The following is a 27,661-nucleotide window of genomic DNA, read 5'->3' as shown; positions in this document are numbered from 1 at the left end:
CATCACTGTAAAATCCCTCAGTCCACACAGCACTCTTGCCAAGGAGATCATCCACAGTTTAACTACAGTTCTGGGAAGACTTCTCTGCTTCATTCTGAACCAGCCAGTTTAATTTCACGCCCCTTAGCTCTTGTACCAGAAAGTCAGTCACTGGCCTCTATTTATCTTGTATGTAAATATTAAAAATGAATTAAACAACTGCTTCTAGCATTCACTGCATTCATGAATTTCAGAAATTTTCTTAGGTGTATGCAGTAACTTACTGTTGTTTGCCTAAACTATTTGTAGCTGAAACTACAGCAGCAGCTGAATAGTTTATGTCTAATGCCTACATGAAAGTTGTGTGTGTACCAACAGCATACACTGAAACCCCACTTGCCGGCCAAAACTTTGTATTTTGTGCCACCGAATGCTCACATAAAGGTACAAAGTAGCATCATGCAATACTTGTATAATTCCAGCTAGCGTACAAAGTAACACCAGTGCCCACCATGTGGTCAAATGAATATAGCGGCAGAAGTCAGGTGGGAAAACCAGGGGGAAAGGAGGAAGAAAAGAAACGATTTCAACCAGGGGAGTTTGACCTTCACTTTTCTTTCACAGCTGTTTGCGTTTCTGTTTGCTTCATTGTTGCTTCCTATACTGTAACTGGTAATTATGTCATTACATCTAGGAAAAAATAGCACTGGAGCATTTGAAAGTGTATTTTCAAGCTTAGGTATAAGTTTGTCAGCTTCACGCACTGTAAAAAGGGATGGAACCCGACACACCAAGTCCTTCACTGACATAAAGAGCCGGACCACCCGCTAAGAGCAGGTAAACAGCTTTTTGTTGCAAACACGTGAAGAGCACCGGTTGCGCTGCTGCCAACATAACCGAGCACACCCCTTCAGTCCCTGTCCTACCCTGTATCGCCACCCACCTGTCCTTAAGTAGCTGATGAGCTTTACTCCAGAGCTAGCTGCCTGTCAGCAGTCACAAACTCACACCTCCCAGAGAGAAGGGTGTGTGCGGGGTAAGGTGAGGAGAGGGGAGGTAAGGAGAAGGACTGCAGGCAGCGGGGCACAGCATTGAATAGCGATCTGTGTCAGCACCGAGGGGTCACAGCCACCACGGCATCACCAGATGCTGCTCTGAGCTCCACATGCCAGCACAGACTTTTCTCCTCGACTAGGATTCTGAGTCTCCAGCCTTTCTTTTCCCTCTCGACTAACCTGTGCTTCCACAGTAATACGAGGGCACCCTTTCTAAAATTAGGCCGTCGCTGTCCCCTCCCCCTGGAGGACGAGTTTAGAGAAACCCATCTGGAACCGGTCTCTTTCCCGTCAGCTTTTATTTCCTCCCCTTGTTACCCTCACACGTTTCTGAGACCGGGAACCCCCATCACTGGAACGGCAAAGCCCTTGCGAGCACCCCAAGGGTGACCGGGACAGTCTGGAACCAAACTCACATCACTCAGGGGACTGACCGAGGGGCGGGTGTCCCTCAGCCCCTCAGGAGGGCCTCTGCGTGCCCTCCGCACGGTGTTGGGGGAGCTCCGGCAGCCGGGACGCCTTTCCCGTACGGCGGGGCTCCCTCGAGAGCTGGAAGGCGGGCGAGAGCGAGTCACGCCCGGCCGGCGGTGAGAGGAGGAGGAGGAGGAAGAGAAGGGAGGCGGTGAGGGGAGGAGGAAGAGGCGCTGGGCCCCTCAGCGGGGCGGCCGCGTCCCGGGTCCCGGCGGGGAGCGCCGTGCGCGCGTGGGCGGCCCCGCGGCGGTTGGTGTGCGCGCGCGGCCAGAGCCCCGCCCCCAGCCCTGCCTGGAAGCCGCAGGGGCGGCAGGGAGGGGAAATCACGTGAGGCCTCCCCCGAAGCACCACCTGAAGGGCCGTACCACCGGCGGGCGGGCGGGGGGGGAGGAAGGGGAAACGGAGCGTGTGGGGGACGCGGAGCGGGGGACGACGATAATCAGAATTTCATCGGAACGCGGCTCGCCGGGTGGAGAAAACAAAACAAAACAATAAACCAAAACAAACACTCGGGGGCTGAAAACAAACATGGAGAGGGGAAGGGTTTGCGGGCGGCGGCGGGTTGATCGGGGCTGCGCGGCGCTCCCGCCCCTCCGGCGGGCGGTTGGTACGTGGCCGTTTGAGGAGGCGCCGCCGGCGGCCAACCCCGGTGTGGCTCCGGAGGCGGTAACGAGATATTCAAAAACAACACGTCAGCCCACAATGCCCCGAGCCGCCGCCAGCATTACCTCATCCCACAAGGCCCCGCGCCGGTGCTGAGAAGCTTCTAGGGGCGGGGTGGCCATGGCGACCGGTTGATATGCACCGGGCCGGGCCAGCGGCCCGCCTCCCCCGGGAGAGGCGGCGGCAGCCAATGGGGAGCCCGCGGGGTGACATCATGGGCTATTTTTAGCGGGCTCCCGGTCGCTGATAAGTGAAGGGCTCCACGCCGGGAGCGGGCTCAGAGCGCGGGGCAAGACGGCGGCGCGACTCCGGCCGCCGGTGTGTGAGGCGAGCGGAACAGGCACGAGAGCGGCCGCGGCCACCACAGCGGCGCGGAACCGGGGAAGGCGCGAAAGGAAGGCCCGGGGAAATAAATAAATAAATATAAACAAAATAAAAGTATTCGCGGCAACTTGTGGCGGCGGAGCAGCAGCGTCCCGACCCGCGGCGGCAGCAGCAGCAGGAAGGAGGAGGAGGAAGGAGGAGGGCGGCGAGGAGCCCTAACGAAGCCCCGCACCGCCTCGCCGGGCCAGCCGGACTCTCAGCGCGGCGGCGGCAGGGACCGCGGGCCCGGCCCGCGCCGGGAGGACTCTCCGCGCCGCGGCCAGAAGTAAGGCTTCGTTTTCTCCTTCTTTTCTCCTCTCCCTGCGCGTCCGGGAGGGTTGGGGTGGCCGTGCGGAGCGGGGCGCAAGCGGCGGCCGGCAGCTTCTCCGCGCTGCCGCAGCTCCCGGCGCCACTCCGCGGACTCTGTTCTATGAGTGCAAAGATGGAGCCTACTTTCTACGAGGATGCCCTGAACGCCAGCTTCGTGCCGCCGGAGAGCGGCGGGTATGGATATAATAACGCCAAAGTCCTAAAGCAGAGCATGACGCTGAACCTGTCCGACCCATCCAGCAACCTGAAGCCGCACCTGAGGAACAAGAACGCCGACATCCTCACCTCCCCTGACGTGGGACTCCTGAAACTGGCCTCGCCTGAGCTGGAGCGGCTCATCATCCAGTCCAGCAACGGGTTAATCACCACCACGCCGACCCCGACGCAGTTCCTCTGCCCCAAAAATGTTACCGACGAGCAAGAGGGGTTCGCGGAAGGGTTCGTGAGAGCCCTGGCGGAACTGCACAACCAGAACACCATGCCCAGCGTCACCTCCGCCGCTCAACCTGTTAACAGCGGCATGGCACCTGTGTCCTCTATGGCCGGCAACAGTAGTTTCAACGCGAATTTGCACAGCGAGCCCCCGGTGTACGCCAATCTCAGCAACTTCAACCCCAACGCGCTCAACTCGGCACCGAACTACAACGCCAACAGCATGGGCTATGCACCGCAGCATCACATAAACCCCCAGATGCCGGTGCAGCATCCCAGGCTTCAGGCTTTGAAAGAAGAGCCTCAGACTGTACCTGAAATGCCAGGGGAAACTCCTCCCCTGTCGCCTATTGACATGGAGTCACAGGAGAGAATCAAAGCCGAGAGAAAACGTATGAGAAACAGAATCGCGGCGTCCAAATGCCGGAAAAGGAAGTTGGAAAGGATTGCCAGGTTGGAAGAAAAAGTGAAAACTTTGAAAGCCCAGAACTCAGAGCTGGCATCCACTGCCAACATGCTCAGAGAACAGGTTGCACAGCTTAAGCAGAAGGTCATGAACCATGTCAACAGCGGGTGCCAGCTAATGCTAACGCAACAGTTGCAAACGTTTTGAAGAGACTTGTCTTAAATGAGAAACTGTGATATTGTGGTATAACTAAAACACAACCAAAAGTGGCAGATGCGTAAAGCTAATGGTAAAAGCTGAAAGGCTGAGTCCTGCCTGTGCTCTGCAAAGCGCATGTGTGGAAAGACTGTGGAGCCTTCGGCTTGAGTTAGCAGCCGAGCGGCCAGCACCGCTCCGGGAAGTGCTGTTCCTGCTCAGATGAGATGTCAGATCTTCGTTTAACATTGACCAAGACCTGCATGGACCTAACATTCGATGATCATTCAGTATTAAAGGTTAAACTGCAATAGAAACTGTAGATTGCTTTATGTAGTATTACTTAAGGAAAAAAAAAAAAGTGGGAGGGAGGTTTGTGGGAGGCTGATAAACAAAAACCTATTCTGCCTGCCTTCAAGTAAATTGTGTATGTACATATCTTTTTTTATTTTATTTTATGAAAGTTGATTAATGTCAATAAACTACTTCATGACTTTGTAAGTTATTTTTATGTTGTTTATTTGGGCACTGCCCAGTATTGTTTGTAAATAAGAGGCTTTTTTTTAGCACTCTGAGTTTACCATTTGTAATAAAGTATAATTTTTTAATGTTTCTGTTTCTGGAAAAAATCTAGAAGGTTCTATTATATTTAAAAAAATAAAATAATTAAAATGCATTTCCCCCTCTTTTTTTTTTTTTTGGCTAGTACGTAAGTTGGGAAAATGCCCTTTATGCTGAACTCTAAAGGATAGGGCTTGTGTTAGACTTACTCTGTAAGTAAAGGCATGTCCTGGAGAACGTGTGAGGAGGAGAAGCTAGATCCTGAGTGGCAAATAATACAGCTTTTTGATTTGTCCTCAAGTTGTAGCTTCCACTTGTATCCTGACTGGCTTCCTTGCTGCATTCTGGTGGCCCAGTTTAGTCAGCTAACTTCAAGCAGGTTGTACAGTGTATGAAAGTGCTCTATAATTGGAGCAACTGGCTGCTTGATCTGACATGCTTTTCATTAAATTAATGCCCTCAAGAAGATAAGGGAAGTGATTATATTTAAAAAACCAAAACAGGCTGTTGTCTTCAAGAAAGAGAACTAATCACCTTTATTCCTGTGTTCCTTCCTAGGCAGGGGATCCTTGTTTGTTTATGGCAATGCTGTTGTCAACAGTAAAATAATTTTATAACCCTTTCCCTATCTTGAAATCCTTTCCCCTGTGGATTCTAAACTTTTTAGCAATGGAAAACTGAACCTAGTGGGAAATGAAAAGAGCAAGTTGTTGAAAAGCAGCTACTCCTGTTGCTTGTTTTCAGCAAGTTGCTGGAAATAGCAACTTCTCTGGAACTTCCCATGTATTTTGTTTAAAATAATCTTGATTTTAGTACAATGACAATATAAATATATACCTTAGAAATATGCTACTTCATTGGGGTGGGAGGGAGAAACTATTATTATACCAGGAATTCCAACACTGTACCAAATTAATTTAGTTTAATAAGCATATATTTGAAGGGAGACCAGATGTTTTCCTGCTTATTATTCAGAGCCAAACATCTAAGAGGATATAGATGCTCTCAAAAGACAGCCAGAATAATTATTAGTGAATGCTAACTTCCTGAATCAGGCAGTCTTAAAAGTGTCTTTTTTTAAAAAAAAGAAATAATAGAAATAGTATAATTTTAATTAAAGTGGCAGTCATTTTTAAGGTCACTTCACAAGATGACTGGATAATTGGATAGATACACCTTGACTGTCACCAAAATGATACCCTGAAACTTGCAGGGTCAGTTCCTTAAAGGAAGCATAAAAGTCTCTTCCATCTAACTCCTCCCTCTCCCTTATTCTATGCATTTTATCACATGAGGGGTTGTTTCAATGTTTAAAATATGGTAATCTTCCACATCACAATCCGTGGGTCAAGGTAGGCCCTGTTTAGATGGTGTTTGCTGCTGTCAGAGGAATACAATTGTAACAACACCAACTAAACAAAGGGTTACTAGGAGGATACTGTACTTTGCCAAGAGTACATTTTGCTGATGTCAGCAACCCGGAAGGTAAGTTGATTTTGACCATATGTAGGAATAGACAGCAGAGGGATAATACACAGCACTGCTGGGTGTGGTTTTACAGGGATTTAGCAAGTGCCAACTAGCAAAATAAGGAGGGCAAGGAGATTAATTACATGCAAAGGTGCATGCTTAACTCTCTACAGCGCTGGGTTATGGAACAGATGTTACTAGCAAGCATTTTGCTTAATCACCTAATTACGTAAAAAAATAAATACATTATATAAAATACTATGTTAATTAAACACAGCTGAGTGACAGTCTGCTCCACCCTACCCTAATACGCACACACAGACGTTTAGCTTTGCACTGAACACGTTTTCTCCCTCAAGGATGACATTCTGTAGCCCAGGCAAAAAAAAAAGTGAGTGAGTAATAGCACTGCTTGTGAAGTGGGCATCATCTGAGGGGTTGGTTTCTCTCTGTGACACAAGTTACTGGACTGGGTCCAGCTCAGGAGGTACAGGTGTCCAGTCAGAGCATCTACCAGCAAGCAAGGTGGTTTTTAGTGCCAGTTCTGCAGTTTCATGAGGAGAAGAGGGGTGATTTCTATGAATCCTTTCTTTGGTCCCACATCTGGTTGGATGACCAGGCCTAAGAGCGGGCAAAGTTTATGTTCCTTCCATCCCCATCTGTTTTGTAAACAGTATGGTGGGCAATCAGCCTGTTGCTATCTGGTTCACTTCAGCACTCAGTGTTTTACTGATCAATACACACAACTGTCATAGAAGATGAGCTTGCATTTGTATGTGGTGAAATGCAAAGTTCCAACACTTCACTGCTGAGGTTAAACTTGCCTAATGTGCTATGTGCCTTATAGAAATAAGGAATAGCCAGTTCTCTGACATTCAGAGAGAAACTCTCTTTTTGTTGCCCCAGCTGTACTCACAAGGGAATATTTTGCAAATAACAGCATTGTGAACATGTATTTTGTTTGGCTGTGAGTGTTGTCAACGGCTGCAGGAAGTGAAGTCAGAAAAAGGCAGGGTTTCAAAGAGGGCAGGCTGCAGAGAAATGCCTAGGCAAGGAGCCTCTAATCAGAACAACATGTTTGGGACACAGAAATATTAATTAGAATTTGGATCTGAACTAAAACAAACCCCTCGCGCTTCTAGAAGTGAGCGACCAGGGGTGTTTGACCATCATTACTCACAGAATCACTTCAGACCCAAAGTAGTTGCCATTAAAGAAATAATAGTAACAACCTAACTTATTCTACAGTTACATCCCAGTTACATAGGAGTTACATCCCAGCCAGTTTCAATCTCAGAACACAGCAGCAGGTACTAGTAGAGTCCCCATCTTCAAACTGCCTACAGTTTAGACCTATAGGTCTAAAGAATCCTGACCTCAAAGCTTGGCACCTGCTACAGCAGCACAAACCCATTTAACAATGAAATCTGGTGACCAGGAGATGCCTCAGCCATCTTTCCATTTTATAGGAAGCTGTATGGAAATACAGAAAACATTCCCCGAAACCTAAGTGAAGAATGACTGGCAGTTTTTTGTGCAGGAACCCATTATCATAATTAATTTCTGAAAAAGAAAATAAGCCTTTCCATGAAGTAGATTGTTGCATACCCATTAGTGATCTTCTCCCCATAATTCTGCAGCAAGCAAAGGGTGGAAGTTACAGACACCCAGGCTGCTGTACAGCAGGTTTATAATGTTTATCTAGTTTCACCCTGCATGGTGGAGTATGGAGCCTGAACCATTGGAAAAAATTATAAGTTACAGAACTGGAGAAGCACAGCACTCTGCCTGAGTGAATAACCCTGACCAAGTTATTAGCCTGGGCAGCATTACTGAATAAACTGTGGAGGCAGATGGACCAGTTCAGGCTGGAACAAGCTTGGGCATCTGTGGAGTACACCACGGAGTGTGGCGTACCATGTCCACGAGAAGTAGAAGGCAGAACTGAAAAGAAAGAACACTTATCTTTCCTATCAAGCCTTGCACTTTCTCTGTTCTGCATCCCTTCCTCTCTACCTCTGTTTCCAAGGCTTAAGTACAACAGCTACCCACATCAAGAAGCTAAAACCAGTTCAGGCAAAGTTTGCTGTATGGAAAAAAAAAAAACCACATTGCAAACATTGTAACCAAACACAAAATATTGCTAACAGGCAGATGAACAGCAAGGAGATAATATTTGAAATTACCATATACACAAACCCATTATGAAACAAAATAGGCCTTAGGAACATCTATCATTAGCTTAGGGACAGGGAGAAAGATGGTAGGATTAGTCTGCCAAGTAAGGAAAACTCAAAATGTAGGCAGTTTGCTTTTTGAGAAGCTAATTCTTCCACAGAAGTGCTTGTTTTTTAGAATTACACACACTGCCAACACCAGTGTCTGCACCCAAGGACTGGTGGCAATCCCAGTCATACACATATACATTATTGTTGACATGAACATTATAAGATACCCTCTGAAGGGAGACTGGTGCTTCTTACAAAGAAAATCATCATATAATTCACCATGAAAGCCTCTGGTTACTTCAACAATTCTAGAGTGATTTTGCTCAGCAGGGCCTTCTTTTCCAATTTTGCACATTATTCTTTGCAGGGCATTTTTGTTAAGGAACAATGGAACTACAAAAATCAAATTAGATGTTCATCATGGTTCCTTCTGTCCCTAAATATTCTGAAATACTAGAAGGACAATTACAAAGGGGAAGAATGGCTTTTTAGAAAGTTAATTAAATATTGAAAACACTGGGAAATTTCTTAGGTAAAGAGTAACAACAGGCATTAAGGGAAAACAAAACAAAAATTAATTCAGAAAAATGAGTACATAAAGTAACCTATTTTTAAAATTTCGTGCCGAACTTGAGAGGTTATGAACAACCTGATTAATCCAAATCACTAAAATATCTAGAAACTAAGTTTGCTAATAAAAGCAGAGGAAGAACAAGTATTTCTTATTCTCAGTCTCAAAATTATTCTGTGTTTTGAGATTTGTATTCACTAAGCAACCTTTAGGCTGATTTCTTAAACTTGCTCAAAATTCCTCTGATCTGTGAACTTTTTTTCTTTGTTCTTTTCTTAAATTAAAACAAATTCCTGTGAAACCTGGCAGTTTAACACCGAAGATGTGGGAAACAGAACACAAGTCCAGCAGATGGAGCTCAAAAGCAAACAGTCCTGGAAGAAGCTGCACAGATGCCTGCAACAGAAGCTTTTGCTCAGATGGTGGAGAAGCTACAGAAATCCTCAGAAACTTGCTATCATGCAAACATGGAAAAAAAAAAGAATAATTTTAACAACTTCCCTGAATTCTTAAACAACCACTGCAATGAATCGGGAGATCCTGTATCATTTTAATAATAGAAAATAGTTATCTCAGAGGACATTAAGAGTTCTTGGCTATTTTCCTGAATTCTCATACACAATGATGGATTAGTGGCCACGACTTTCAGGTGTCTGTTTATGTCTCAGAGAACAAGTCATGAAAATGTGCACAACCCAGGCACAATCCAGTGAATGTTGCTATTCAGATTCACAAAACCATCCACACAGCACTCACACTGAAAAAAAGTTTTGCATCTCCACTGGCTGTAGGTTTAAAAGCACAGCCTACTGCTACCAAAATTAGAGCCTACTTATTTCAAGTGATGTGACTCTCAAAGCTGCTGACCACTGTATGACCCCAAATCAAAGCACATTAACAGCTATGAAAAGTTGATTTTCATTTATTTCCAAAAGCAGTTTTAGAACTGTTAGCAGCAGTAAAAATCATGAGCTGCTGCACCCACCTTGCAAGCACTTGTTTTATTTTTACCTTGAGAAATGGAACACAAAAAATTCCTTTTTAAGCAAAGCCGTAACACTTTACAGCTCTGGATTTATTCAGGTATCTAGGTTAAGGTATCTAGGTTAGAAGGCACCACAGGTTCCTCCTTAGGGTTAACAGAAAAGTGCAGGCCTCTTCAGACAGTGATTTGGGCACACTACATTGCTACTTGGAAGTGTCTGTGCCTTAGCAGTCTACTAATTTTTAACTTAGAAGCCTCTGGTCAAATAGGATGAAACAAGGGTGTAATGATTACCTGATTAGAATTAGGAGATGCTTCTTTTTACTACACAGAAAAGCTCTGCAAACATCCACCACGTGGACAAACATCTGTATGCAAAGTTTTACTCGACTGCATCACAGACATAATGTACACTCTTTTTTTCCCTATGTAAAACACTAATGCATTCCCAAACATAAACTGTTCAAAACTCCTTATAAGAAGCCATTAAAAGCAAAACTCACTATGAACCCTCCAGTGGTGTCTCAGGGCCTCCATCAAGATACGATCTTGATCATGTTAAATAATCACCAGGTGTCTGACCCAAATACCCGAAGGGAAGGTAAATAACCCAAATTCCCAAAGCAAAATCCACCTCTGGCTTTCTCATTTAGGTTTGCCATCATACAGATTTTCTGTTCTCCCTGCTTCCTGACTGAATCAGATGAAGTATTTCTAAATATATATACATTTTAATTAGGTAACAAAGTGCTTTTATATGCACAATCACATAAAATCTATGTAAAGCTATACAGTAAGAACAGCTGACTTCAGGACTGACAACACAAGAGTTTACAGTTAGTCTGCAAGAAGGTTACTGACCAAAACTAACCCTTGAAAAGCTAACTGCCAAGTTCCCTTCTTTAGATGTTGGCATCTGAGCAGAATGCAGTGGTCTGTGCCCAGGTCACTTCTCCCTGAAGCAGAGGTTTCTAACCTGCACATCTTTCTCTGATTTCCTACTGCATCAGGGCTGTGACCTGTGAAAAAGCAGCCTGCTTGTGTCTATTTAGCTGTGCTTTAAATACATTCGCTTGGTTAGAGACTTCTGAGTTTTATTTCCCACTTCTACACTCCCCAAACCACCAAGCTTAGTGTATTTGGGGAAGTGGTCCTGACTAAGCTCTTGCCTCTCTGTAACTTTGCAAAAGTAAAACTAAAGTTGGTTAAATTTCTCAAAATACTGATTGACAGCTACCAAAAAGTACCACTAGTCCTAAAGATGCTGGACAAACCAGTTTTGGAAATCAGGCCACTGACAAATATTGGAAAGAAAAAGAATTTTTAAATCAGAGTATCTTCCTATTTTGGGAAACAGGGATGTCAGAATTTCCAGAGCAGAGCAAAAGAAATAAAATGAGCAAGGGCAAAACATTTTGTCCCAAGAGACTTTTTTTTTTTTTTCTTATCAGGAATTTGCTTAGCCTCAGACTAAACTTCTATTTTCATAAGGAAGTTACTTAGCTCTGGCTCTTTAAAAGTGATTGTTTGAAATTGCTACACAAGTATCTACAGTCTCCCTATTTTGACATAACTTGGGGTCTTGCTGCATGACCTCAAGTAGCTTAAGCTGTGGTGTTTCAAGAAGCTACCAACAAAGCAGTTTAAGTTTCTATGTCAGTTTGTGGACTGCAGCAGGTAAACAGTTGGCCACTACTGCTCCAAGGGCTGCTGCTGCCAGGCAAGCACTGACAGATCCACCTCCTGGCCTTAGGGAGCTCAGCTTTGATGTGTGTAAGCACTTTTTTCACGTTGGTGCCAGTCTGAGCAGCCACCTTTTCCCTTCTCCTTTGCCTCTTCTTTTCTACTCCCTCATTTTTGCTGCTATTGCTTTTGTGTTTTTTTTTTTATTCCTGCTTTTTTTTTTTTTCTCCCCCCCAATATTACAGGATTACTGCATTGTTTATTTTATTCTGTTAACCACACAGCTCTACAAACAACTGAAATGATGGGGGGCAGTAAGGGAGGTGGAACATAAATGCAGGTAGAAGCAGCAGGGATGTGGCATCTTCTGAAAGAAATGCTCACCAGAAATCTTCAAATTACCATGGATTGAGTCAGAACTCTTAAATTCCTTCTTCCCAATTTAAATTACACTACAAAAATGGCCAGGCAGATTTCACACCAGTTTTACTAAGTTAACTTGAATTCACACTTTTGGTTAAACAAGCTCAATTTCCCATATGCACAATCCTATAAAACGAGGTTTGACTTTCACAGTGAACATTTTTCATGCACCCATTAACCTGAATGAGCACTCTGAGTCCTCAGTATACCTGCTTATGGAATTGTTTTGGTTAGATGACTAACTTTATGCATATATATTTAAAAATATTTAAGAGAGCAGTGAGGTTAGCATTCAAAGTCTTATAAATGGAATTTCTTGCACATGTTCCTGATATTGGCTTCCACGTCTGTTTTGAATTTACTTACAAAATACACTACCACACCCAAAATTAGTTTCAAGCTATTTCCTTGGCCCCCTCTGTTCACTGCATTATCATTCTTATGGGCAGAAATTGCCTCTGTGTTTTTCACTGGACAGGAAAGGCCAGACTGGCGATATGAGAAGGGCTTAATTTTTAACTTAATTATTGTTGCTTCCATGGTTATGTGCTGTGTGTTGAATGTGGCAACTTGGCTAATGAAATGCCCTCCCAGGTGGGATCTGTGATACCTGTGATACCTATCTGCTACTGGCAGAGCCAGTTCCAGTCCCAATCAAACTCTTAAGGGTAACAATGACAAAGCTGGTGACAGAGGTAACAAAGTAATGAGCTCCTAACTTATCAAGTTACTGATTGAGCTGAGGAAACAGCTCAGTTCCCAAATCTATTGCAAATCTATTAGGAACACCCACAGTTGGGTTGAAGAACAGTGCCACCCGACTGTCTGTAGCTTTTCTAATGGATTCTCTTCTGAAATACAGTTCTAAGTGTTTTGACATGTCCACAGCCCAATTTAAGAAGGAAAAGTAATGTTATCCCTTTGGGGAATACACTGCCCATCGTTGCACAGAAGTTGCAGGCCCATAAATCCGAGGAAGCACACTACTGGCAATCTCACCATTTCCCTGCCTCTTTAGGAGGGTCTAACTTCTGTGGTGACAGAAGTGACCTAGGGACATTAAGAAGAAATAAAACTCTTTGTTTTTTACAGCCATATAGAAAAAGGAACAAGCAAGACCTAGCAATTAATGTACAAAAATAAAACCAGATTCCTCAAGTGTTCCTGGAGTTCAGCTGATATCAGATCAGATAATAACACAGTAAGTAATGAATTTGAGTTCACATTCCACTTTCAACTTTATTTTTACTACTTCAGAGTCCCACACGTGATTTTCTGTAGCTGCTGGCAGTGTGAAGCACAAGAGAGATTTACAGTGTGGAGGAGAACTACTGAACTTATTTCTCCTTTTTTCCAGGCAGTCCAGGTTTGGGCTTAAACAACAAAACCAAAAAGCCCCAAACCAAGGAACAGTATCTTGGCCTAAATCCTCCCTCTGGTTTGGATCTTCAGAATAAAACTGGCTTCATGGAAATCTATACTTTGATTTAAATGACCCTATAACTCAATGTGTCTATGAGTTTTTTAATTAATTACGAAGTTTTACAAGTATGGTTTGAAAACAAACAGAAAGTCTCCATTTAGCCACTAAAAATTAACACTTTTGCCTATACAATCACGAATTATTACCTATAGTGTTGAAGCTCCAAAAATATATGAAAGGCTCTTTAAATTAATCAAGAGTCAGAACAGAAGTAGAGCTCTCAAATACTGAGAATTTTTAATGGCTTTTGATTTCTTTTATTGTAATCCATCAGCATTTGGATAGTCTAAAGCCTCTCATCTATGAACAATGGTATATTAAAATGTCTTGATTCATTTATTAAACCATTTTAATCCACATTTAAACATGACTGCATTTTGATCTAAAACTGCAGTACCATGATTCACCATATTAATAAAACCCTCTGATTCTTTCAATTTGCCTAATATATGCTTGCCATGTCTAACATTACAAGCTTTATCCTGATCTTGAGTTAAACTATTATTTGATGCTTTATGCTCTGGGATTCCTTCCTTAAGTCTGAAACCTTAATTTAAGCCAGCTGTTCCACAGTAATTCAACATGTGTGGGATTTTCCCACTAAATGACAATGATAACCAGGAAAAAAAATTTTAAAGAGATACAACATCCATTGTGGAATGGCTTCTTTTAAGCAAAGACAAAGAGACCATCAAAGCTGGTTCACCCATATAATACCAAAATAATCCTGTGTATATATTACTTTCATGCCTTGATTGTGTTATGGTTTAATTTACAAAGTTCTGCTGGCTTTTTCAGCTTTTCATTTTTTACTGAGCTATACAGTTTGTTTGAAGCTGCTAATTAGCACGTGAATGCTAACACATTTGCCCTCTCAGCACCATGGTATGAGTCTTTTCTTTAAGGCAATAACAAACTGCTGACACTGAACTTCATGTCCAGTAAATCCTCTGAGCACAAGGGGAGTCCCACTGGACACAGAGCAGTACCACAGGACCTGAGGTGCCTGGGGGCTGCTGTCAGGGGTAACTTGCTGGTTTCCCTCATTTTTACCCAAGCTATGTCTGAGGAACAGAGAATGAACCTAAGCTGACACAACTAACCCTAAAATTTTGCCTCCACCCATTGCTCCACAAGTTTTAATGTCACCTGACAGTGATGCCCACCATTCTGAGGGGATGCAGGAGAGGATGGGTGGCAGCTCTCTCTGCTTCCCTCTCCATGAGGTCACAGATGGATGGCAGTGCCCTGTGCCAGCACACTGGGCTGTGGGTGGGCTCAGCATCCCCTAGCTTGCTGCCCCCTCTCTGGCAGGGGAAGGGGCAGAAGGGTGAGAAAGGCAATGGGCTCACCAGCAGAACTGCACATTGCAAAGTCTGCTTAGCAAAGGTCTCTGTTTCTGTGAATACCAATTTTTTTTTCACCAAATATGTGAAAACACTTATAATGTATACAGGATTTCATGTGGTGTATTGGTATGAGAATTAACCATATATATGCAACTATAAACTCCAGATCCCACTATTAGAAGGACCCAATTCCCTTATATCCATTATAATATTTTAAAACAATATTTTTCCTTCAAATGAATTGTCTTCTAAATAGCATACACTGAAGACTGTTGTTCATGGGGGAAGGTGTATATATTTACATAAAGAATGGTACTGGTATGCTGTTAAAATACAGAAAATTTCATCATTGAAAAAAAGCACCATAATACCAGATGCAATGGCATGTAAAGAGTTAAAAATTAATGCAGCATTTAAGAGTAACAGAATGTTTTCCTGTAGATTCCTTCTATGGTGTGATTTAGGGGAAGGTCCAACTTAAGTGCTGGATGTTCATACAGGATTTCCTATGACTAATGCTGTCAGCATTCAAAACTTTTAATTTAAAACGTGGGTGTTATACACAGATAGGAAATTTACCATTTAAAATTCCTTATTTGAAAATGAATGGAAATCACTCTGATTTTCAGATTCATTTGCTGTACGTGGCATGGTAGCATAAAATAAGGAAGTCACTAAGTGGCATATGCTGGGATTGCCTGCCAAGCTTTTACACAAGTCTTTTATATTTGGATGGGATTCACAGGAAGCTTGTACAGGAAGGCCTTTTCCTTCCTTATTTTTGAAAAGCTTTGTTGCATGGACATTATGCCAATGAGTAAAAGAGGGGAAGGGGGAACAAACTACCATCCTGGTGGTTCTGGTGCCAATCCATGCAAAACTGAAAATTACAGCTGGATAATATTAATGCAGCCTGCTGTGAAATCATCTAACAAAAACCCTACAGAGTGTCAAAAAAAATGTTTAATAGTTTTGGATTTAAAAGATTAAAAACTAAATTAATACAGGTACCAAGCAAAAACAATATGGAAAAGTGAAGATTTGACACATAATCTGCTCCAATTAAGTTAAATTTGCCAGTATTTCTAGAAAGCATGTCATGGCCATGAATACTCTCTATTAGGTTTGCTCTAAATTCTATTGCAAGCTCTGTCTGCTTCAGAGAAATTTTAAATGGTGATATTTTATTGAATTAAACATGAAGGTACTAATATAGCTTGAGCTGTCACTACAATATCCCTTCTTTCTTTTCTTAATGTCATATTGATCCTATTTTCATGACACTGTATTAGCTTTTAGTTGAAACTAAGCTTTCCCTACATCTTGTGACAGAAAGGCAAAAGGATATTGATGCTCTGGCTCATCTCTTTACTTATTGTAGCTAATCCACTGCACAAGTACTTGTTAAAAATCATTACTCTTTTTTATCTGGGTCTTCTAAAATCCCTAGCAGGCATATTACTATTCTGTGTACTCTTATGCTACACACACTGAGCCAAAGGGTTTGCTTCAGTGGGAACCAGACTGGCAGAAGATATCCCTACAGACAGATCCAGATGCCTCTTCAGTATCTTCCACATCACCTGGCAGGAGTCTCAGAAGTGTCAGAGAACACAGCTCAACCCTAAGAGTCTTGTAAATCCAGAACTGCTATTTAGTCAAGGGGAAAAAAAAAAGAACAAAACAAAAACAAACCTTCAAACTTTTTCAAATAGGGAATTCTTCTAAACGAGTGGATTGATGGTGGAGGTGTAAGGTGTAAGAGAAGACTCAAAAAGGCAAAAGGTGGTAATATTCAAAGGATGAAGAGGAAAGCAGAACCAGGGACAAACCTCAGAAGCATTAGTGACTGAAGAGCATGCAGCTCTTGTAAAGACTGTTCATGGAGGTGTGCAATTGCCTCCAGCTGGACATCAGAACCAAGCATTCAGAGTATGAAAGCTATTATTAAAAAAAAAAAAAAAAAAAAGGATGCTGGTATAATGAGTCAGGCTTGTGCTTTGTCCACAGAGTAGCTATGGCACAGGTATCAACAGTATGTGCTCATATGCTGTGAGAAAATGAATTCCTAGGGGAAGGAAAATCCATGCTGATGTGTTTTCCTTGCTCCTGTGACAAAAGCTAGGTTTTTTGGTTAGGGGGTTTTCTGTGATTTTTTGTGGTTTTTATTTGCTTGGTTGGTTGGTTGGGTTTTTTAAAGCCTATTGATGCAGCAACCATTTCTCCCCTCAAAGTGCAGACTACAGGATGAAGGAAGAAAAGAATTTGTTCCAGGAATGGGAACAGAGAAGTCTGAAATGAAAGCTCTGGTTCAGATGAGACTGCACATGATTTGCAATGCGATGGAAACTGAGGGGGCAGCCGGGTCATGCCTTTCCCCTGCTGCATGAATCACTCTTTGAATGGAAATTTGAGTAGGAAGACATAATGGCTTGGGAACAAAGAGAGCTGCTGGAATATCACAGGTGCAGCTGAACAGAGAAGGATGTTTTGGGATATGCCAAGGAAAGCAAACACCATGAATCTGGAGGAGTTGTCAGGACTTTGTGATTTAGGGAGCTATCCAAATCAACAAGGGTATTTCTCACAGAGTGAAGCAGGCAGGAGAATAGCTGAGGTCTTGATTCAGTGACCTAATTAATCAATTCCTTAATGCTAAACCATAATTCAGAAAAAAATTGGAGGTGCTAATCTCTTACTGAAGCTTGACTGGAAGTGGAGTCAAACTTACACTCCAGGCACCTCCTAATAGTTACAAGTATGATTATATACTTTGCTGAACTGAAATTAATGTGAGGTACAGGAATCCAGATCCTGACACCCAAGGAGGTGCATACATTCTGGGAGAACCAAAGGAGTCAGTCAAAGCCAGAGGATCCAAACAGAAGACATGAGAAGCTGTCAGATCTGGAATGATAAGATAACATGTAAGAGTCAACTCTATATGCCTCAAGAAGCCCTCTGGCAATGAGAATTACTGTGAAACTGAACAAAAAGTACACACCAAGTGAAAAAATAGTGACCAGATTAAAGCACTGACAAGAAATCATTAATTACTTGCTTATGAATTTCCAGCACTTCAGTCCTAGGAAAGATAAAATGTATTTTTATGTACAGTAAACAAAAACTGAATGCAAGTAAAAATCCAAGATGACTTCAACTAGCTGATCAAGACAGAGTACAAATGAATGATAATAAAAGTAAACAGAAGAAAAAAGAAATTAATTAAATGCTTCCATATCTTCTTTACAACAAGGAAGGAAAAAATATAATATTTTTAATGTGGTTAAAAGCAAGCCCCTTGAGTTCCCTAAGTTGTCTAAAGACTAGGAAAGGGTTGTAGCTAGGGAGACTTAGGGAAGATAAACTTGAAATAGATAACTGAGTAGTTAGAGAAGTAAAATTTAAATGAAAGTTATATTTTAGTCATTTAATATGAAATAACCAGAATCAACTCAATTCCTCTCTAAGTACAAAATTCTAGACAAAGAAAAAGTAACAAAGATAAGCTAAAGCAGCACTGTCAGGCAATCTTTCTTAATCCTGAGTTGCCTTGCTTTTCCATACTGCAGTGAACAAAGCTATTGAAAAACTGGGGAGCAAGGAAGTAACTAAAGTATATCATCATCAGCTCAGAAGACAAACTGCATTTTTTACAGAGTAATTATAACATAACTTTTCTTAACAGGACAAAAATATTGACACTGTTTTCCATACTGAATTAAAATTAGTTTTACATTTCTTCAAGCTCAGAAAAAAAAATTAAAAAGCTGTGGAACTAAAATAAATAGATTTGAAAAATCTTTTGACATAATAAATAAAATTCATATAAGTTTCCTTGTAAATTGATTCCTCAGACAGGGCAACATTTCAAAGTCTGTATGGAGACTTCATTAGCAGGACATTGTTTAGATAAATGTCTCTACTGTGTCTCATGCTTGACATCTAACTGTAATAACTTAATAAATAACAGCAATTAAAACTGGCTTATGATGTGGCAACACATTACTTCCTTTCAGAGTCACATTAATCCCCATTCATATCTACATTTTATAATCAGTAAGAACATTCTGCTTGTGGATTGGTGTAAATTCAGAACAGTTCTTCACAAATTACATCTACAGAGCAAATTTGTCTAAAAGGTTTTGTTGGGAGATCTCACCACTGCATTCACCTTCTGGGAGTAATGGGTACAGGGGATGTAATGAGGATCACAGTCTTCAACAGTTAAGATTAGACTCTATAAAGTATTTCCTTTTCTAAGACCTCACTAACAGAGTGTATGTTCCTGACTCAAAACCACAAAGGCTTGTTTGGTTTAAAATGGAAAAAAAAATCTTCCCATTTTGGAGAAAAAACCTGGCCCTCTCTCTATTTGGTTTTGCTGATCCTCAAAGCTGCCTCAGCATTTAGTAACTTAATACTTTTACATCAATTACATCTTATGCTAATGACATGAGGGCTAGTGTTTGGCCATAAGTGCTTCTATTAGCAGTGGTCTAAAAGGATACATTGAATCTTCTAAAATGAGAATTATTATAGAAATCATGACCCTGATAAAACCTTAAGCTGATGAATTGGAAAATGGTATCTCCCCAATGGTAAAATCAGTGCTAGTGTTCACATGGATTTAGTCAATAAAGTAACAGGCAAATTAGTTCCTAAATTAAAATTAAACTTGTGACAGTAAAGACTTCTGCAGAATAAATATGTACAGAAATGTAACTAGCAATACATATCACTTAAAACACATTTTTTTTTACTTAGTGCTATGAAAAAATTACAGCAATTATATATTTAATCATATCATTACTAACAGTTTTCTATTTGTTTCAAAACAACTTTTATTTATTTTGTTCTGAATCAAGAACATTGCTTTTCCTTAGCTCTGTGAAGCCAAATGAGAAAGCTATTTTTTCCTTCTACTGCCACTATTTTGCTTCTCAAGAAACTGCCTGGCAAGTAATTCCATGAAGAAGTTTGGAAAAATACTTAAATGTAATTATTAAAAAACAAACAAACAAACAAAAAAAAAACAGAATAGCAAAAATTGGTTTCCAAGTGGTCTGATCACTCTTAAACTTCACTATGTTTATGGTAAACTGAAGAACAATCCTAATCCTCACTTTGGCTGAGTTATGTACAATAAGCCACATTTTTACTGTTTGATCCAGCCAGCCTGGTCTGTCACAATTTACAGCCATCAGTGGCACTCTGTAGATGTGTATTGTCCATTTACAACTACCCCAGGCTAGGAACTTCATAAAAGTACACACCATTCTTCAGCAAAAAGAACATTTTGCATTGTACGGGTGCAGTGCTTAACACAATTGTCATTTGTTTGTACTTGAGGAAATAGTACTCCAGTGTTGGGATAACATCGTGACTTGGACTGGAAATAGATAAAATACCTGAGTTATTATATCAGCTGTTGTATGGATTGTTACTTAGTGTTTTGAGAGCATCCATGGATAGTGGGCAAAGCCTTCTGCAAGGTACCTCTTTCAAGTACAGGACCTGTCAGAGGGTTCTGCAGGGTGGGTTGGGCCCTGCCAACACATAAGCTGCAGAGAGGATGAGATGGGAGCCTGGTGGGCTTGTCTGAGATGCAAAACATGAGACTGGAGCAGCTTTTCCTTCCCTCCAGCAGCCCCTGCTCAGGCCCCTGGTGATTCGCATGTTCCCTGTGTGCCAGTATCACCCAGAGCACAGCACTGCTTTAGGGAACACCTCATACTCAAACACCAGCTAGGGCAGAGATTTCTCAGTGCCAGGAACGCCCCAAGCCTATTCCCTACCAAAATATGACAACAAGCAGACACAGACCTCCCCTTTTGACTTCCCTAATGTACTGCACTTAATCTTTAGGCAAAACTAGAGCACAAGATTTTGCCTCTCTTGCAGACTCTCTGACTAGTCAGCTTCTCTTCCAGAATTATAATAATTCAAGGACACTCTAATCATCACTGTGAACATTTCTAACGCTGAAGTTCCTCTGTCTAGCTATGCCTAAACTGAGTTTAACTTCAACCAGCCTGGCCACACTTAGATTTCTGATTATTCAAAACAAAGCTTTATTCCTGAGCCACGTCTATTAATCAGAATGCAATGATTACCCAGACTTATTTCTCCATCCCTCATGATGCCTGGATAACGATGTTGGTTTATTATCTCTCACAGACTAGTCCTCTGCAGCAAGATATGTTCCCAATGAACAACTGGCATTACTGCAAACAATTGGCTTAAATGAAATTGAAGTACACATCGGGAAACAAAAAATACCACGGTGAGTGAAAGCGTGTTATTAATGTTTGGCTTTCTCTCAATTTTATCAAGAAAATGCCCCGGAGAACCTAAGGAGTTACTGGAAGTCATTCAGTTGCATCACATGCCGGCTCAGCAGGACAGTCCCCAGAGCTGCAGGCACAGCACAGAGGGGGAAAACCTCGGTGGAGAACTGGTGACCTCTGCAGGTTCCTTGCTCCCAGGGCCACCTCACCTCACATGGTCATTTAGCAATACCCAAGGTGTAGTTTGGGTTGCTTTCATCTTTGAGAAATTAAAATAAAGAAAATTAAATGTCTATTCGATGATGACATGGTAACCCAAACTAAGCTGGAAAACACAGGCACGTGTTAATTTAAGAAATAAATGTTCATCTTAGAGAAGTCAAAAAAAAAACCCCATACTTCAAAGGACAAAAACTTCAAAGCACTCTATAACTTCAAAGCACTGCACCAACATTAATAAACACTCAGGACATGTCTGTGAGGTAGAAAAAAAAATCTTTTTTTAATACTTGTGTAAACAGAGCACAGAGATAAGTGATTTGCCCAAGGACACAAGTTAGTAGCAAATCTAAGATTGCATGTGAGAAAACTGGCTCAAGTCTCCTTTCTCCAAGCATCTACAGCTGGGTTAAAGCAGTGAGCAGATGCTCCCTACATGGACACCTCTTCAGCAGAGGCCAAAACAGAGACCTTACCTGTCAGTGGCATCACCTTTTTAAGGCCTGCTCTAAACTCTACCATGTTTTCAGCTGAATCCTCCCACCAGGTCAGTGCTGAATATACACAGAGAGAGGTGAATTGAGGTTATCTTAGAAATACGTTCTACTTCTGTATTTAACAATTATATTAGAGTTCTGTGCTCTATGTGAGGATTTTCAGTATTTCTGTGTCATGACAATCTACTCACTACAAGCTTTTTAACAACATACTGAATTAAAATATAATCAGCACACCTACAACGTGAAGTTTCTCTGATAACACTATTGAAGCTGAACCTACACTGGTAACATTCTGAATTTTTAGTATCTCCATCCAAAGTAAACCATAAGATCTGCTGCATACTACTGCTTTATATTCATACTGCTGAACAAGAAGAGCCCTAAATTCTATCTGACAAAGAAGAGAGAAGCAAACCCCATCATTTTCTTTTCAAAATAACCTAATAAGAACAGTGCCAACTTGGATGCATGGTGCTGAATAAAGACGCCTATAAAATACTTGGCAAGAAAAAAAAACCACCCTATGCCCTGCTGACAACAAATAAATTTAAAGATTACAAAGAAGGCCAAAGATCTGCCTCTTCCTCTCTCCAGCTCATTTCTTTCCTTAGATCTTTACTAACACTAAATGTTGCCATTCTTCTTTTTAATGAAGAGCTTCCTGGTAATCCCACGTGTTTGTGGTCTCATACACTTAATTAAAGGAGAAGAGGTGTGAAACTTTAATATTTTTTCCTTCTCTAAAACATTTATATGACAAACAGAGTTAATAAGTTTAAAAGATATAAACAAAAAGCTTCAAATTGACAATTCTGAGTCTCTCCGCAAATGTTTGGTTTTTAAAATTTTTTGTAAAGTCATTGTTGGAACAAAGGCTTAATTCTAAAAATAGTTAAAATACTAATTAAAAAAAAAAGCTAAAAAAGCGAAATTTCTAAAAATTAATCCATACAACAAGCATCCAAAAGTTTCCTGTCAAATGTGATTCTTGTTTTAAGATAGAATTTCCTCCTAAGTCACGTACTTACGATAAAGCACATTTTTTTAGAGATACATAATTATATTTTGAAGACTTTAATTTGCATCTGGTAATTTGCTGCATATTATTTTTCCAAAATAAAGTCCCACAGAGGCTCTGAAAAAGATGCTGCCTGCATATATTGTTCAAATGTTCCTCCTTAAGGCCAGTTAGGAGTACTGCAACCTTTCATCTGTTCTGTTTACCAATAAAAATTCAGAACACTAGGAAACCAGTGTCATGCTAAAGATTCTTAAAGAATATCACAACTTCTGCTCTTTAATCTTTCAGGAGTTCCAAAAATTCTAGTGCTCTCCATACTATACTTGTCAGCACTCAATATTTTCCATTGCCAGAACTCAAAGCTTTCCTGCAAAGGTCATCAAACAATTCTACCTCTATTTTGCATGGGAATAATAATAGTAATAATGACATAAAGATCCCACTTCATAAAACTTGAAGCAAAGAATATTGGTTTAGCCAAGACACAAATAGATCTTCAGTATTTTGTTAAGTCAAATCTGAAGACTAAATAATTTGCAGATCACAGAGTCATTGGCAGATTTGGGAACATAATTCAGGCCTTCGGATTCTGTACAATAAACCATAGTTTTCCATGTTATGTGTTAACAACCCCTAAGTAAATGAAAAACCTTTTGCTGCTCTTGGTGTAGTGCCCTTCTTTGCATTTCAGAGGAATTACTGGGCTCTTAAATTGGCTGTCAAGTTTGCTGACTTGCTAACTGGCTGGCTTTCAAAATATATATTAAATCCTTGCCTTTCCCAGCTAATTCTTCAAATAAATCTTAATAGAATAAACCTTGCAATATTACTTATAAAACTAGTCAACAGAAAAAAAAATCTTATCAGCCACATTGTACATACTATTAAAGAAAATGGGTGCGAAGGCAGCAAGACTCAACAGAAAGGGCACTGAACTAAGAAACAGATGGCAAAATCTCCCATTTGCTTAACTAAGGCCAAGATTTCAGCTTTTCATCTGATTTTACTTCTAGCTCTTACAGAACTATGTAAAATCAATTTTTTTTCTCAGTTGGGTTCAAAATGCATAGATGATTATCATTTTATTGCCTTTTCTCCATAAAGAATTTTAACACCAATAAGTTAAATTAATTACAGCTAGATTCAAAGTTCCTGCACCCATACTGAAGACTATACATATTCACAGGTTTGGAGCTCCACTGAATTATACTTTAAATGCTGCATACTGAGTCACATGCCTTGATCCACCTCATGTAAATGAGTTTAGTTCCAGACAGACTGCAGGTTACAGCAGGAATGACAAGCTAAATAGCCTTTAAGTTAAACATACCTCATAGATTGAAGTTGTAACTCATATTAGAAAGGCTGGATCACTTTTATAACTAGCTGCTTATATAGTTTATTTTTATCTAGGTCTTTATGTTTTCATTTCATTATATTACAGGGCTTTCACCTATGTAGCTGGTAATGTGTACTCTTTCATTTAAGATCACACAAGGTATGTAATCGGGGCAACAGTAACTATGCTGTGAATTTTCTTTTGTCATGCTTAGTAGACAGGTCATTTAGGCACCTCTGAAAAACAGCTCGGCCAAAAGGACAAGGGAACTCAATAAACAAAGATCATCTATTCAAATATCAGACTCACAGAAGCAGTATTTTTTCTCCCTGATCATGTGTAAAAAATCTGGAATATCTCTTTCAAGTGGAATATTGTTACATATCACAGATCTTTGTTTTGCTGTTAAACTTCAGTTGTTGCTAAGGAAGAACAGAGAAGATCAAAGGACTTCCAACAAGTAGAAAACCAAAGGTGAGGGAGTTTTCATTTCTTACTCATTTTTTTAAAGATTTATCACTGAACTACAACAGTTGTTGGTTCATAGTTCTATGAAAAGAATGTGTGAATCTATGTGAGACTACTTTGCTATATCATATTTAACTTCAAACATCAAACAACAGCTCAATTCAGTTTCTGATTACCAACATGATGATGCATTCAACTAGCCTGTTCACAAACCCATATGCAATTGAAGTCTTAAGGACAAAAAAAGAAGAGTTAGTTGAAGGCATAAACAACCCAGACCACCTTTTGAACTGGCTGATAGAAAATGGTATTTTTACCCCAGAAAAAAAGGTGGTGGTGAGTTTCTACAGGACACGAACAGAAAAGAATGCTCGTGTTTTAGACCTACTGATTGCTCAAGGTGAACGAGCCTGCAGGCTGTTTTTTTATCCATGTTTAAAGCAAGTGGAGCCCAGACTTTACAGCAAGATGAGAAAATATGTCAGTGATGTAAATGAAAGCATTGGAGATGCTAGAAGACAGCTGGTAGGATATTTGCTTGAAAAAGACAAGGTTTGGTTTGAAAATAGCAGTGAAAGGCACCAGGGAAAAAAAGAGAGTCTGAGGAAAAAAAAGCAAGAAAAAATTCAGAAGAAAAGAAAAAAACATCAAGTTTCAGGGGCAGCAAAACCTAGAAAAGACCATGCTGATGTCAACATCTTCGATGCAGTTGCTAAAGGCTATCTTCCTGGGTTAGAGAAAACACTGAAAGATAGTGATATTAATGCACAGAATTCTTCAAGTGAAACACTTCTGCATGTTGCAGCTGCTAATGGACATCTACCAATAATGGAATACTTGATCAGCAAAGGTGCCAAGATAGATGTGAAGGACAAGAAAGGAAGAACCCCACTGCACAGGGCTGCTGAGAGAGGCCATGGTGAGGCAGTGAAACTGCTTCTCCGATGTGGGGCTTATATGTACAGTTTGGATATGGAAGGCAAGACACCTCTCCATTTGTCTGCACAGAATAACCACAGTCACATACTGAAGATGCTCCTGAAAGAAGAGGCAGGCAGGTACAGAAACCAGCACAACTTTTTGCACATGGCAGCTCTTAAAGATGAGAGTAGTCTGGCTAAAATGCTGTTAGAGGCTGGTGCCTTCATTGATGGAAAGGATGAAAGAGGACAGACTGGTCTCAGTTACGCTGTTTCTCAGGGGTCTGAAAATACTGCAAAAGTACTGCTAGAAGCTGGAGCCAGAGTTGACTCCAACATGGTGGAAAGTGCCTTCAACAGCAACCACCCATCCATCTTCAAAATACTCCTAGAACATTCTAAAGATTTGCCACCTGACATAATGGAGTCAGCTCTTTTTAGAGCTGTACAGGGAAATCTGCACGATAATGTTGCAGCTTTAATTGACAGAGGTGCAGATATAAACGCCTACAATGCAACACTGTACACTCCTCTGCTTCTGGCCTGTGAAACAGGCAAGGCTGAGTCAGCACAAGTTCTAATGGAAAAGGGAGCAAACTTTGGGATAAAGACTCCTGGTTCAGACACAGCTTTGCATTTGGCAGTTCAGGCTGGGGCTGCTTCCATTGCAAATCTGCTTCTCTGCAAAGGGATGGAAGTTAACCTTGTGAACCAAGCTGGTGAAACCCCACTCCATGTTGCTGCACTTCATAACAAAGGAGCATTAGTTGGACCTTTAGTTAACGCTGGGGCCAAAATTAATGCTGTCACTAAAGAATTTGCTACTCCCCTGCATATTGCAAGTCAAAGAGGCAACACTGATGTTGCCCAGCAGCTGCTGCACCACAATGCCAATGCTAATATTAAGGATAAGCAGGCAAAATCACCTTTACATTTTGCTGCTGAGAGGGGAGACAAAACAATGGTGGAACTGCTTCTGAGTGCTAATGCTGACCCCAACGCACAAGACAAGGAGAAAAAGACTCCCCTGCATGCTGCAGCTGGGAGAGGACACCTCAGTATTGTGAAAGCTCTCTTAGCCAAAAAAGGAAGATTGGGAGCTAAGGACATGGATGGATGTACTCCGATGCACTATGCAGCCATCAAAGGAAACACAGAAATGGTAAAAATTCTTCTGACATCAGGGAAATACAAAAATATCGACGACCGAAACGTTTGGAGAAAGACCCCACTGCACATTGCAGCAGAATACGGGCACAGTCACTTGATAAATCTACTCCTGAGCTCTGGGGCAGCCATCAATGCCTTAGACAGCAGCAAGGAGACTCCCCTGCACTGTGCGTGCAAGGCTGGGCATTTTAATGCTGTAAATTCCCTTGTAAACTGGTCACAAGGAGAAAAAGCAAATTTACTGGCTGCTGATAGCCTCAAAAAGACCCCGTTGCAAGTAGCAGAGTTTAATGAAACAGAAAGCCAGGCTCAAATTGTAACGCTTTTGAAAAAGAAAATGTTAATAACAAAATGAAGATGTAAAGCAAAATCTTGTGATTTTAAAAACAGAGTTCTCTTAATGCAACTTGGATAGTGCTGTCAGCCAGTATGATTGACCACTATGTTAGTGCTGGTAGACTTAAGTTAGAAATGAAAGGAGGCTATGGGGAAAAAAGGACCTTAAAGACAATGTTCAGCTTCTAAGAATTGATTAGATCTTTTGCTTTTTGCATGAATCTCATACTTGGACTCTATTTTAAAAGCACAAGCCTTATAACACACTCTGTATGACTTCCTCTACTACAAATCAAGCCTTAAAAAAAAAAGATAGAAAATAACTTTTTATGTATCTGTGAACGTTAGATTGTTCGGATAGCTCACTGAAACATTGTTTGGTAAAATCACATTTTTAAAATGCCATCTATTAGGAATAATGAGACACCTGTATCCTCAAGGATAGAGATGTCAGAGAAGATGACAGCACTTTTGTTTAGCTTAGGCAAACCTGCCAAAAAAGATTGATCTGCCCTCCCATGCAGTCCAGTCATGCATGTCTGCTCTGGGTTGTATTTGTGAGCTGAACCAACTTATTCCACAGCTGTAACTATAAGGGGGGAAGCAGGGTAGCAAAGATCTGAACAGCCCTGGCTCTCCTGAGGGTTATGCACTATTAGCTTGGTTTATGCTGATTACAGTATTCAGCTCTGAGCTAACTGGAGATCAGAAGGCATTCCCCTGCAAATTTACTACTGTTGGATGGTTCTAC

General features: G+C 41.1%; 2 protein-coding genes across 5 annotated transcripts in view; one reads left to right on the top strand and one right to left on the bottom strand.

The window, feature by feature from the left end:
- Positions 1-27,661, bottom strand: part of FGGY (FGGY carbohydrate kinase domain containing) — a 298,819-nt gene that overhangs the window by 269,274 nt on the left and 1,884 nt on the right. For 2 of the 4 annotated variants that reach the window (XM_030455587.1, XM_030455588.1), the window contains exon 1: positions 1,451-1,736. The exons of 1 other annotated variant lie outside the window; for it this stretch is intronic. The gene's annotated coding sequence lies outside the window, so the exon portion shown is untranslated. Of the gene's footprint in view, positions 1-1,450; positions 1,737-2,233; positions 2,253-27,661 lie in introns of those variants that run through there. One more of the 4 variants, XM_030455592.1, reaches the window with a different exon arrangement.
- On the top strand, positions 2,610-4,568 carry JUN (Jun proto-oncogene, AP-1 transcription factor subunit). The gene has a single exon (XM_030455601.1). It carries the CDS (start codon positions 2,962-2,964, stop codon positions 3,904-3,906), a length of 945 nt encoding a protein of 314 aa, XP_030311461.1. The 5' UTR covers positions 2,610-2,961; the 3' UTR covers positions 3,907-4,568.

The sequence above is a fragment of the Calypte anna genome, chromosome 8 (genome assembly GCF_003957555.1).
Source record: "Calypte anna isolate BGI_N300 chromosome 8, bCalAnn1_v1.p, whole genome shotgun sequence".
Lineage (NCBI taxonomy): Eukaryota > Metazoa > Chordata > Aves > Apodiformes > Trochilidae > Calypte > Calypte anna.
This window is presented reverse-complemented; position numbering and strand designations above follow the sequence as displayed.